Source organism: Triturus cristatus, chromosome 3_1, assembly GCF_964204655.1.
Source record: "Triturus cristatus chromosome 3_1, aTriCri1.1, whole genome shotgun sequence".
Taxonomy (NCBI): Eukaryota; Metazoa; Chordata; class Amphibia; order Caudata; family Salamandridae; genus Triturus; species Triturus cristatus.
Window position 1 is genome coordinate 629,747,597 of NC_140583.1, and position 13,383 is coordinate 629,760,979.

The 13,383-nt window shown below is 44.6% G+C and overlaps 1 protein-coding gene across 2 annotated transcripts in view; it reads right to left on the bottom strand.

Moving 5' to 3' along the window:
- Positions 1–786: 786 nt before the first annotated feature.
- SKOR1 (SKI family transcriptional corepressor 1) overlaps positions 787–13,383 on the bottom strand; it is a 51,635-nt gene continuing 39,038 nt past the window's right edge. Inside the window, exon 9 of one of the 2 annotated variants that reach the window (XM_085646362.1) lies at positions 787–1,463. In XM_085646362.1, coding sequence (XP_085502488.1) covers positions 1,354–1,463 — 110 coding nt within the window. In that variant the 3' untranslated portion in view covers positions 787–1,353. Of the gene's footprint in view, positions 1,499–13,383 lie in introns of both variants that reach the window. The other variant, XM_085646363.1, reaches the window with a different exon arrangement.

Below are 13,383 nucleotides of genomic sequence, written 5' to 3' on the forward strand. Positions count from 1 at the left end.
CTGCTTCAGATAAGGCATTTAAACTGAGAAGCATTTGGGATGGTCAGCTTTAAAGTATTTTGAATTTTCTGCTTTATGAGACATGATAAAATTTCTGCGGTATAAAATACTTTGGATACATGGCCGTATAAAACAGCTTACATTTTGGTATTCCAAATACTTGTTTATATACCTTGTGTAAAGCAGTGTAGATGCTCTGCTGCATGAAAATGTTACATTCCCTGTTGCGTAAAGAACTGGGGGGCAGATTATCAAGCAGGGCGTTAAAATTATCGCCGCTTTGGCGTCAGAAAACTGCCGCTAAAGCGGCGATAATGGGCTTGATAATATGCCGCAGTGAATTCCAATAGAAGCCCATGTTCACATCAGAACATGGGCTTCTATGGGAATTCTCAATTTTAACGCCATTTCTTGATAATATGCCCCTCTATGTACAGAGCCCTTAAGATGTCCTGCTTCATGAAGCTCTTTAAATGCAGATATATGGAGCACGCTGGATTCCTTGTTGTGTACAGCACTTGAGATGCCCCAGTTAGAAAGAATTGAACAGTAAGAATGCCTTTTTGATCAACAGATGTTTTTTCACGTCTATCTTTTCTATGAATCTACGTTGCACATCTCTGTGTTATATCGAGCTTCAATACTGCGACCTCTTCTTTACTTTTTTTTCAAATTACCTTGAGGCAGTGCAGCTGTCCTTTTACCCATTCTCTTTCCAAACTACTGCAGTTGTTCTGACAATTTCTTTATTTAAGAACCAAAATCACTTACAGAGATCCCCTCCAACGGCCCCCCAAAAACATTTTGTACACTTGTCTGTGATGGTTTTCTGTTTTAAAGTGCTGTTTATATTGATCTGTTAGAAAGGATGGTGAACGCAAATAAATATACCAAATAAATATAAATCAAAATGCAACGAATACTGATCCAGGAAAACACAGTACATTTATATCCATTGCACATAGCCACTTGCTTCCATTTATGAATACTTTTTTGAGAGATTGAGACATACAGTTTGAATTAGACTTCAGTCTGATGATGAACACAAACATTTTTTCAAGAGTCATTGCGATATATATATATACTGTATATATATTTATATATGTATATTCTATTCACAATCATTGTTTATATCTACAATGGACCTTCGGTTTTGACTCCTTTTGGTCCAGTAACATCTTCTGGGCGACGTCCTGAATTCAATGTACATTATTTACAAGAAATGCCTCGTCCTGTCTTTATGAACCAGGCAGACAGTGGTCCGGAGTATATACATGGTGCTTTCTTGCAAAAATGGCTTGGGTCTGTTTGCTTTCTTGAGGTGATGATGGCTTGGGTTGATATCTTCAATCCTTACAAAGAGGTGTGGAACATGGCCTTCCGGGGTATCCAGATGTGGCTCACTGGGGCAAGAGAGGAAGCCTGAAGGAGCAGTTCCCGGTGCAGTGTCTTGGTGTCAGCATCTTACAAGAGAAATGATGGAGAGCATCATGGGCCTCTGAAGAAGAACAGACACCACCAATACATTACTTTTCCCCCTGGAAACACCTTCTACACTCCTCTAGTCATGTTGGGTATGTGTGTCCCTGAGATCAAGAGCAGAGTCTACATAATTCCTGGCACTAATACTCTTCGTCATACCAAAGTGAAAAATACTTACCTCTTATTGTAATACCCCTGCATGGATAACTTCCAATATACCTATAGAAATGCCTCCTCAGCCATCAGATAGAGTATGAATTAACTGCAAGGAACGTTAACTATTATAGAAGCAGCCTGTCTTGAGTCTAGGAAAAACAAAGCCTAGATAATAAAATTTCCTTTATTATCAACTGGAATTGTTGATTGCTCTCTACCACCAATATTTCAGTATCAGCAGCCACGTTCACCGCTCCCATGCTCACCTAGAACGTAAAAGTCTGGGCTCAAGATAAAAGGAGTATGAAAAGCTGCAGGTATTAAAAGTAGACACTGAGGTAAAGAAAGACGATAGTAGTGGCTGCATAAGTGTTCACTTGAAAGGTAACTATCTTGCCATTTGGTCATTGGCAACTGAATATATTGTGCATATAGATTGCATGGAAATTGCTTAGGAATGATTTTAAGACAAAGCAGGTGAGAGAGAGAGCCCAGGTCAAACAACATGTAAAATAAATCAAGCAGAAGTTCTCAAATAAGCTACAAAAAATTGTGTCTATAGAAATTATTGGTCTTTTCGGGCCACAAACTCATGCCTTTCTTCATCTCTCTTAACAGGACAACTTGTTGCCCCTTTAAAGTCAAAGTTAGCTGCATTTATTTCTGAACTTCTACCTTTCCCATCTGCCCTAGTCGCCCACTTAACCTCACTTATGTTAGGACCAATTTAACCCTCACTCACTACACCCCTCTATCACCCATAATTCCACCTGATCCTCATTTCCCTCTAACTTCATCTCTGACAACTGCTACACCTTCCTCACAATGTAAGCCCAGGACAAGGTAAAACCTCAAGAAACTAAATCTGCACTACAAAGGTCACGTCTGATCTGAAGTTAAGACAAGCAAGTTAAATGATTTCTTGTTCTGGCACAGCAAAGAACCAATAAATCACCTAAGTAAACATTTCTTGCTGGCCGTCTATCTGTTGCAGCACTGACAAGGACTAAAGCTGCGACTAACTTTCCATACATTCTCCCAAATAAGCCAATTACACTTCCTCCTGGAACTGGAAAACATCCAAACATTCAAAACATAAGGACATGCTTAAAACTAACCAACTGGGCGAGCCACAAAAACATGTAATATGAAATTCTGTCATGACACAGAGATTTCACACCCTGATATGAAAAATAGCCAAGGTAATGTACCTACAAACATTCCAACTGTATAGACATGAGCAGCGGTTAACAGACAACTTCACTCTCCCAAACCCAGCATGTCTTCTTTTTAAAACTAAAGATCTCAAACCTGTGCTCATAAATGCAAAGTCTTTGTTAAAGAATACACCTGTACATGTGCTTTTCAGGGCCTTTCAACCAGACTGGCTATTTATAACTGAAACAAGGCTGCAAGGTGACGCAGACCCCATTACGCACAAAACAATACCACTAGCATTTAAAATGATCATTAAAAAATTGCCTGAATCAAAAAACACCTCGCACCTACATAACTATTCTTCTCCTGAACGTGAATGTCTCCTAGTCAAACACCGGTCTTCCCGTATCTACTTTATTGCCTTTGGGCAGTTCTTACACCTTAAAGTACCTCATGTACCACATTTGCAACAGGAACCTCAGTCTTAGCCTCATTGTTCTGGGCGATTTGAATACCTGGCTCGAAAATCCTATTCGAGCTGTGGTGGTTTGGAATAGACACAGCTTATTACCAACCCATCACACTCTTCAGGACAATTCCTTGTCAGAATTTTTGACAACACTGGCAATATAATCATCTCCAAGTACCTACCCTTATGTATTACAGGTATCTTGCTCAATCCCTTTCAACATAACCTTTATATACCACAAAAATCTGGGCCCGTCTTCATAATTTTTTTCATGCAGCGCAGCAAACCACCTTGCTGCACTGGGTGTAATGACAAGGGTAGGAATGCAGAGTATGTAACATTATACAGGGCATACTTGTCCTTCCCCAGCACTGGTGCACTTTGGCTGCCTAGCACCAATGCAGGCACACTTGCACCATGGTGCATGGGTGAATGTGTTGTAGGCAGGATAGTTTTTGTGCATGTAAGGACACCTTCGTGCACAAAACCGATCCTCAGAGCCATTTTCCTCTTTCCATGCGTGCTACAGATTGTTGAAGCAGGAAAGAATGAGGAGAAATAAAGATATTTCTCCTTGTTATGCCTAACCTAGGGAGCTGTAGCATTTTGACACATTTCCAGGTATACCACTATTGTTAAATCTGGGAGTGCGCCCAAAGGGTGAAAGCGTGGGAACACATGCTCCACCCATGGAACGCCTCCCTGGGACAGAGTAGCGCAAGGCAGCGATTTGCGCTGCCTTTCGTTACTCTAGATTTATCAAGCCATGCAGGGCCACGCAAGGTGGCCTTGCGTAGCTTGATAATTCTCACTTAAGTTTGCAAAGTCACGAGGGCAACATAAAACCTTGATAAATCTGGGCCTTGGGCTCTAAACTACAAATGGATAAAAGAACTGGATATAGCCTAGAATATTGCAAATGTAAATATATGAGCTCTCTTACCAGATAATGACAATGCCTCAAATCCAATCAGTCTCCCATTAAAAAATACCTCAAATTCATGCTTATCAATGCAAGATTTATGTCAAAGAGTAAAGCTGTACATGACTTCATAAAAGACATGCAACTGGACTGGCTATTTTAAGCTAAAACATGGCGAGCAGATGACGCAGGCACCATTGTGCTCAAAGAAATATTTGCCCTAATTAAATGTCGTAAGATGTCCCTAATGTGCATAAACAATCAATAAGCACCTTCCAACGCAAGTACTCTGCACCAGAAAGTGAATGTGTACTAGTCCAATGCTAGCCTTCCACTGTTGGCTCGATCCAGGGGTGTAGGTTCAGGGGAGGTGTTTGGGGTGTTACAACCCCCAAATAAAAGTTTTTTGTGCTAAATAGTTGGGTGCAGGTGCTTTCAGTCGAGTATGGTGAGGTGTCTGTCGGATTTCATCAGGAATTTTTATACACACAGACAAAAACGCACACACACTCTCTCCCTCTCTGTGTTTAGTAAGCCTTCAAAAATATTAGTTATTTCGCAAAATAATGAGATTTCTCTCACTTAGTACCCCTACCAATCCGTATTCCTCTGCCTTTCCGCTGCCCCTTAAGCCCCTCTTGTGCGCCTTGCTTGTGGTATAATGTATTTTAACATCATGTGCCAGCTCACACACCCTAATCTTACTGACCAAGCTACGCCCATGGCGCGATCCCGTTTTGGATAACCTACTGCCCTCCACCTAAAAGCACCGCACCTAATTTGCAACACATTTATGTAATTCGAGCAGAACCTCAACCTAAGCCAATCAAACCTCATTTCGACAACACTGGCAAAATAACCACCTCCAGACCCGTGGCGTGACCATCTTTCCAGTTCCATCTCTCAACATCCCTGTTCCACAACATCACAATTCCTAGGAAGTATCATCGAGGAACTCGAACGTACCAGGAAAAAGCTGACACTGGACACCTTAAAGACAACTATTACATTTACTGCAGAAACATCTGCAAAGCATCCGCAATTCCATGTTTCAATTAATGACTGGCAAAGCCCGCGACACTATCATCTCGCAGGAAAGAAATGGGACTCAGATTTCTCCAGGTTGGTAAAATGGTTCACCAAACAGCTTTCAATACTCAAAAACACCAACAGAGCACATGACAATTAAAAGAGGAAAAACCTTGACCAGCGCAGTCAAAACTGACAGACTCATCAACTCGACAACTAGAAAGCAACCATTATAAAAGAAAACAAGCATTGGCATGGCCAATAGGTCTCGCCTTTGAGACCTTATAAGTGTTTAGCAATGCAACAGTTGCATAACTAAATACTTATAAGGTCCCAAAAGCGAGACCTATTGGCTATGGCAAGCGGCCGTGCTGCCGCGAAAGTGAAAGTGATCACGATTGCGATCACGATCAAACATCAAAGCGGCCGCGAAAGTGAAAGTAATCGCGGTAAAGCGCGGCGCGCGCGCCCGCGCACATGCACTGTAGCTCTAGGCTGGCCTGGTAGCACTTTTTGGAGCCCTCTCAATAAGTCTCGCCAGACCAGCGCATGCGCTGGGTCAGGCGAGACCTAAAAAGAAATACTGCACATCTTGCCACGTCTTTGCGCCATGCTCTGCAAAAAGGGCTTCAGAATCATTGCTGAAGAGATTCTATAAACTGCGCCAGTGAAGCCATTGCCTTCTCACCATTTAGTAAGAAAACAAAAAACAACCTCCCCCTTAGCTAAATTGGACCAATAATCTGCACGCACACTAATCCAAAGCACAAACCAAAACAACTGAAAGAAGCAGGTAGTGTCCCTATCCCCCTAGGGCTTACCTGTGACCAGTCCTCCGACAGGTCATGGCTCTTTCGGACCCAGCTCAGAAACCTCGAGACTCCCGCCTCGGTCCTCTCTCTCTCCATTTACTCTCTCTATGGCTCTCTCTTCACTGCTTCTTTCTCGTTTTGTGCACTTCTCACCACTGCTTTTGCTCGTCTTTCATCATCATTGCTCTCACTCTTTTTATCATTTATTTTGCTTCATTTTTGTGCCCTTGTTTTTGCCTCTCTCGTCTTTGTGGCAGTAATTTTCACTGCTTAGCACTCGTTTCTTTCCTTGCCTTTATACCTCGTTTTGTACCCTTGTTTTTGAATTACCTAGTTTTATACCAGTGATTTTCATTGCTTTTCCCTGGTTTTTCTTTGCCTTTTTGCAATATTGTGTGCCCTGTTTTCAATGCTCTTGTCCTTTCTGCACTCCTTTTCTCCCTTCCCATGGCTTATTACCTGCTCCTCACTGCACCCTTTTTTCCGCTCTCTCCCACGCCCCTGTGATCACCCACCACCCCCTTCGCTCTTCCCTCCTCCAAAGACGGATAAAGGTGTGCCAAGGGCAAGACCATCTGCATCCGTTCAGCCCGGTTTGCGCCCAGTGCCAGAAACCCCAACCCATTGTTACACTGCTACCCGTCCGCGCTCCTCCATGCCCTCAAACTTGGTTGTGGCTCACTGTGCTGCTGCCGCACTGTACCTCACATCACAGAACCACAGCCACACTGATAGCACCCAACACTTCATACACTCAAGCACCCACAAACTAACACCCACCTGCATTACAGTCCTGGATGTCATGCATGCTCTGCAGCACCTACTCAACAGAAAACACGCAACAGAGATGTGGCACCTACTGAACAATGACACCCGGACTTAGTTTTTGTTACCGAAACATGGTTAACTGCAGCATAAACACCACACATTGCCGCAGCCTTCTCCACTGGTTTCAAGATTGTAAAGCATGACTGCCAACACAGACCCCGTAGGAGGAATTCTGGAACTCCATCAGCTGTGCCACCAACACAGAAACCAGAACCAACTACATAAAACACCTCAACTTCAAAACTGCAAATCAAAGCCAGCTTCATCCTGGGTGGAACCCTAGTCTACCAACCACATGACCCCAAGCCAACTTCACCAACTTCTTCCCGTGATTCTCCGCCCCACTAACTATAGACTCCAGCACCTACATATTCCTTGGAGACCTCAACTTTCACCTAAAAAACCTGACCAACTTCAACTCGATTGCACTCCTTGAAAGCCTCAAAACCTCAGACTAAGCCAGCAAGTCTCAGCCTCCACCCAAGAGTTATGGTACATTGTGGACCTTGTTTTTACCTCATTCAATGGTATCACGATCCACACTTCCACTTTGTCACTTATACTGATCACGCCATTGCCAGTTTGTTAATCAACATTCCTACTACAGAAGAACCACCATAACAAGGCCTAACCCCCTGTAGTGGAATAACATATCTGAGGTGGATTGTGCAGTCGCTCTCCGCAGAAGCCAACAAGAGCACACAAGCCAACTATCCGGTAATATTGACCCACAACCGGACCCCGTCAAGCTTGCAATAAGTCTTCCAGTATTGGAGAGAGGCAACACTCTGACAATATGGAATGCTATCACCACAGAGGAACTCACAGCAATCTTGAAGACCATTCACTTTGGGGCCCCGTCTGACCATTGTCTCACCACGTTGTGACAAAGGCTCAACCCCCATCAGCTAAGCCTTCACCCCAATCCTCAACCTCTCGATCAGCACAGCCACTTTCCCAGAAGCATGCAGCCCTCACCACCCTCTTGAATAACCCTTTAGTAGACTCAGCCAAACCTGTGAATTAGCGAATAGTCTCCCTCCTACCATGCACAGCTAAAGTCCTAGAAAAAGCCATCAGCAGACGCCTTGCAGAACACCTCACCTATGATCAGTTCCTTGATGCCACTCATTAAGCTTCAGACCGAATCACAGTACCGGGAAAACCCTAATCACAGCAACAGATAACATCCGGTGATCCTCCGCAGGGGAGAAACTGCAGCTCTCATCCTACTCGACCTCTATGCAGTCGACATAGTGTCCCAATCCATCCTGCACTGAGGACTTCATGAGGCTGACATCCAAGGACTCACCTCAAATAGATCTGTACCTTCATTGTCGGAAGGACATGAACAGTTAGTTTGCCACCAGACTGCTCAGAAGCCCGTAAACTCATTTACGCAGTACCGCAGGGTTCTTTGATCAGCTTGACACTCTACAGCCTCTACATGATGCTGCTGGTAGAGGTCATCCGCGCACACATCAACATATACACATGTGCTGATGACACATAACTAATATCTCGGACAAAACACTCAACAACAGAGATAACTTTCACTTGTGGACAAAGTCGAACTGCCTCAAACTGGACATGGACAGAATCGAAGTGGTGATCTTCAGGATACAGGCCGTGCTGTGGGACTCTGCCTGGTGGACTATAAACCTCAGACCCACCCTCACTTCCAGCACACTAGCAAGAAACCCCTGGATCATTACCCATAGCAAGCTGGACGCGTCAGTCCAGGTTACTGCAGTCACAGCAGCCTACTTTCACACACTGGTGATGTTGAAAAAGATATTCAAATGGTCTCGCAACAACAACAGGAAAACCATCATCCAGGCCCTCCTTACCAGCAGATTGGGCAACGGGAGGCCCCCCTACATGGTAATCAATAAACAATTCACAAGACTTTACACCATTCAGAACACAGGAGCCAGACTCGCCCTTCGCCACCCATTCCAGTCTTGCATCACACCACACCTAAGGGACCTACACGGGCTTCCTATGCATAAGCACATTTCAAACTCCTCAACCATGCATAGAATGCACGACTCAACACGGGTCCAGCCTCCCTGAACTGCCGTGCTCAGTTCCACTAACCCACCAGACACCTCCATTCAGTGGAACTAGTACACATGCCAAACATACTCAAAAGCAGATAAGGAAGTTATGCCTTCTAATACATCACCCCAAAAGCGTGGAACAACATCCCACATCAAATTAGAGCTTCCCCTTCACTTCTTGAAATCCACAAGAAGCTGAAGACCTGACTCTTCGAGTAAGGCCTTCGGGGCAAGCCCCATACACCTGCAAAGCACCAGGATACCCTCACGGGTGATTAGGCGCTATAAAAATCCACATAACATAACAAGCATCCTAAAGTATATTTTCACCATTATCAGATCAGTCATTAAAACAACTGGTATCACACAGCAAAATGCCTGGATATGCAACTCACACATGCCACCTGACTATCTTAAAGGAAGTCCTATCAATCAGACCTATTGCAAAACCAACGTTTCACTTACTACGATTTCCATGCCAAAGGAGCTAAAATGCCCATTTATTAAACTGCTCCTAAAGGGACATGGTCTGGATGAAGCTATCTCTGTGAGCTACAGATCAGTAACAAACTTGGCTAAAGTAATTGAAACACAGGCTTTTACTGAAAAAAAATCTTTCAAATGCCCAGGTTGGCTTCTGTCCTTATAGAAGAAAACTATGTATACTAGTATCTCTATTCGGTGGAATAAGAACACAAGGGGTTGCTAATGTAGCAACCAGCTGGATCCTACTAGACCTCACTGTCACTTTCAACATGACCTAAAGTCTTTGATTGGAGTGCCTCCTTCCTATCTAATGGGAGCCATATCATCTCACAGCCACATTTACCTCCAAGCCCTACCACTTGGATTGCTCCATTCTCCCAGCCCTACCCATCCATTCCCTCCCTTTTAGCATCTTTATCAGCCCTCTGGATGGACTAATGTAACCTATAGGCTTGTCTTGTTATAGTTACACAGATAATCCTGAAACTCAAGACCCTCAACAACACCATGGAATCAGGATTGGCACAATGCCTGTTCATGGTAATAAACTGGGTGATGCCTTCCTACTTTAGCTTAACCTGGACAATATCAAAACCATTTGCAGTGAAAACTGGTCACTAGCGCAAGAGATCGTGCTTACGCCTGCAGACCACACAGACAAGCAACACCAAAAAGCCTGAGTCATCCTAATTACAAATCTTATTCAGGAACCACAAATGGACACAGTAGTGATATCCTTATCAGATACAGTCAGAATCTCAAGATGGATTTTACAGTACCTAGGCTTCCTCTACAGAATTCGAGCTCCAACTCCCAACTTCTTCCCTAAATGACGTGAACATAGTCTGCCCAGCAGCCCATAAATCTCTCATAAGTAAAATTACACTGGGTGCAAAACTCAGTGGTCGGGCTACTCCTACACTTGAATCCCAGAACCATATCAGACATATTGCCATGCACTGGTGATAGCTATAAAACCTTTAAAAAAAACTTCCGTCAACCCTTAAACAAATGAATCACAAAGCACAACAGGACAATACATGTTCCAGACAAGAATATAACAATTTGAGGGAATTTCCAGGTGCCTGATGCACAATCCGTTTCTCACACATACCCTTAACTCTTAGTATGCACACAGGCAGTGCCACATTTGCTAAAACACGACCATACTCTGGACTGGTGAACTTCAGCCACATAGTTCATTCCGTAACCACACACTTCTACAACTAAACATGCAGGTCTGCCTGTAATTCTTATAGAACGTCTGATTGTCCCAAAGTCACACTTGTGGCAATTGCATGCTATAAAAGTGCCACATAACCTAACTGTAAGAAATTGGATTATTATTTGGTTTGGGTGACTACCTACCTCAAAGATTAATCACATCACTAGTCAGAGGGAACCCTCAAAGTGACTAATTTAACCTCAGCTCCACCCCCTGGTATGTACATATGTTTGTCTTTTTTTTAAAAAGTTCTTTTTTTTCTAAAAAGAAATGTTCCGCTTCATTCTTATCACCGCTGATTCCTCATTTTGCGAATATCCCCAGGCCAGACTGGATTGGAACACTTCAAAACAGTGCTCCAGCTCTCCACTAGCTGGCACCGTGCAACTCTGTGTCAACAACTTTCCACTCCAAAAGTGACGGTCACGTATTAGTGCCATCCAAGCGCTAATGTCAGTTCCTTTCTTTCCGCTACTTCAGCTGCAAATCCAGAGTTTCACTCCTTTCTTCTCTCTGTAAAGAGATTTTCTTGCAAATTTTCCATAGTGCAAGGGAAATGTCACTCCCTAAAACTAAAGGGTTTAAACCTTGTTAAGACTGTGGTAAACAGATGCCTGTAACAGACCCCTATGTGGAGTGCCTCTAATTTCTGGGTCCAGTGCACGACTCCAATACTTGCAACGACTGCACCAAAATGAATCCAAAAGCCGTCTGAGACCGCAGAGCTCCACATGGCAAAGCATCAAAAGGTTCACTCCCGGCCCTGCTCCAAATTAAAATCCAGAGCACGGACCTGCTCCCAGTGTCGTTCCTGCAGCAGATCATTTTTGCAGTCGAAGTTTTTGTGTAAGTCAAAGATGAAACAAAAGAAGACTCTGCCCTCTCCTGCCACTTTCGTTCCTCAGAGAAGGAGCGAGGGCATCATCGTGCCTCCATGTCTTACTCCATTTCCATGAGAAGCCAATTCCATACTTTGTCCCAATTCACCCCAAGTTCTTGGGTCCATTGGCTGGAGCGAGAGCATCATCGTGCCTCTATGTCTTACTCCATTTCCATGAGAAGCCAATTCCATACTTTGTCCCAATTCACCCCAAGTTCTTAGGTCCATTGGCTGGAGCGAGAGCATCACCGTGCCTCCATGTCTCACTCCATTTCCATGAGAAGCCAATTCCATACTTTGTCCCAATGCACCCCAAGTTCTTGGGTCCATTGGCTGGAGCGAAAGCATCATCGTGCCTCCATGTCTCACTCCATTTCCATGAGAAGCCAATTCCATACTTTGTCTCAATGCACCCCAAGTTCTTGGGTCCATTGGCTGTGTTTCAGTAGGTCAGTATCTTTTGAGAGGCCATGCTACGCATCTTTGGCACACTTCTAGCTCCCTCTGGCATGCTTTTGGGCCCCAAGGATTTGCATAGAACACAAATCGGGTTACTGCCGGTGAGTTTACCCGTGGTTCCTTCTGTGCCCCATGAACCCACTTCAGTTTCCATACCGGTAAATGTTCTCTTCGGGTAGCTTTGCTTTGAAGTCGGGTAATGCAAGCTGCTTACTCGGTAGCTACACCCATTTTGGGCCATGGTTGGTGAGACTTTACCCAGGGGGTCCCAGACAACTTATGTACTTCCTTAGACCAAACTATTCAGGATGGTCGGGATGCGACCAAATTTGTCACCCCCTCAATCAAAGACACCATGTCTTGTATAGGAAATCCTGTGGGAGCAAGTGTGGGGCTTTGTCACCATGCATGAATGAGGTCCACAGACTGTTTCTGGACGTCCAGGCGTCCCTAATGGACATGCCTTTCAATGGCTGTTTGGTGCAAAGGCGTACTCGGTCTAGGGTGTTTTATAGAGAGAGGAGCCAAGGCACGATCTTTGGGCCTTTCAGCTCCAATTCGGCAATCCCCCCCCCCCACCCCCCCTCCTATAATTTTGCCCTTCTCGGGGATATGCCAGAGGCTTGGCATATCAACAGCCTCAGGTTCCACCACCTGCACAACAGGCCTCCCACTCCCTTCAAGGTCGGGCGTGGGTCCAACAGATAACCACCAGGCCATCAAGGACAACGCACATCCCAAATCTATGCCCCTTTGGCTGCAACCACAAAACCCTTTTAGTGCACCCTTAGCAGCATACAGCTATCTGGTAGGAGGCAGGATCATCCACTTTCTGTAAGATTGCCAATACAGTACATCTGACATGTTGGTTCTGCAGATTGTCCAACAGGGCTATGCCCTACCATTCCATTTTGATCCTACTTCCTTCATCGGACCACTTCTCGGAGAACCACGTGTCCATTTTATGCCAAGAAGTGCAGGTTGTTTTGGCCAAAGAAGACATAGAAAGGGTGCCACCGTCAAAAGTGGAGATGTCTCTCAGTGCCTTACTGTTCAAAGACAAATTCAAACTGCCCACCCAGGCCCAGGTTCTCTCTGCCTTAGATCCTCCAGAATGGATGGTGACTCTGGACACTTATTTTCACATCCCCGTCCTGCAATGCCACAGGTGCTACCTGTGGTTCAAGGTGAGCCACAAGCATTTAGTTTGCCGTGCTCCCTTCCTGCCTCACCAGTGCCCTCGGGTGTTCACAATAGTGATGACAGTGTTCACTGGCCATCTCTGTAGTTCGGGTACCAGTCTTCACCTACTTTGACGACTAGCTATTGAAGGCGAGCTTGCCACAGTCAGTTGTAGACCACCTCCAGACACCAGCGAACCTCTTGACATCCTTAGGGTTCTCAATCAATCTGT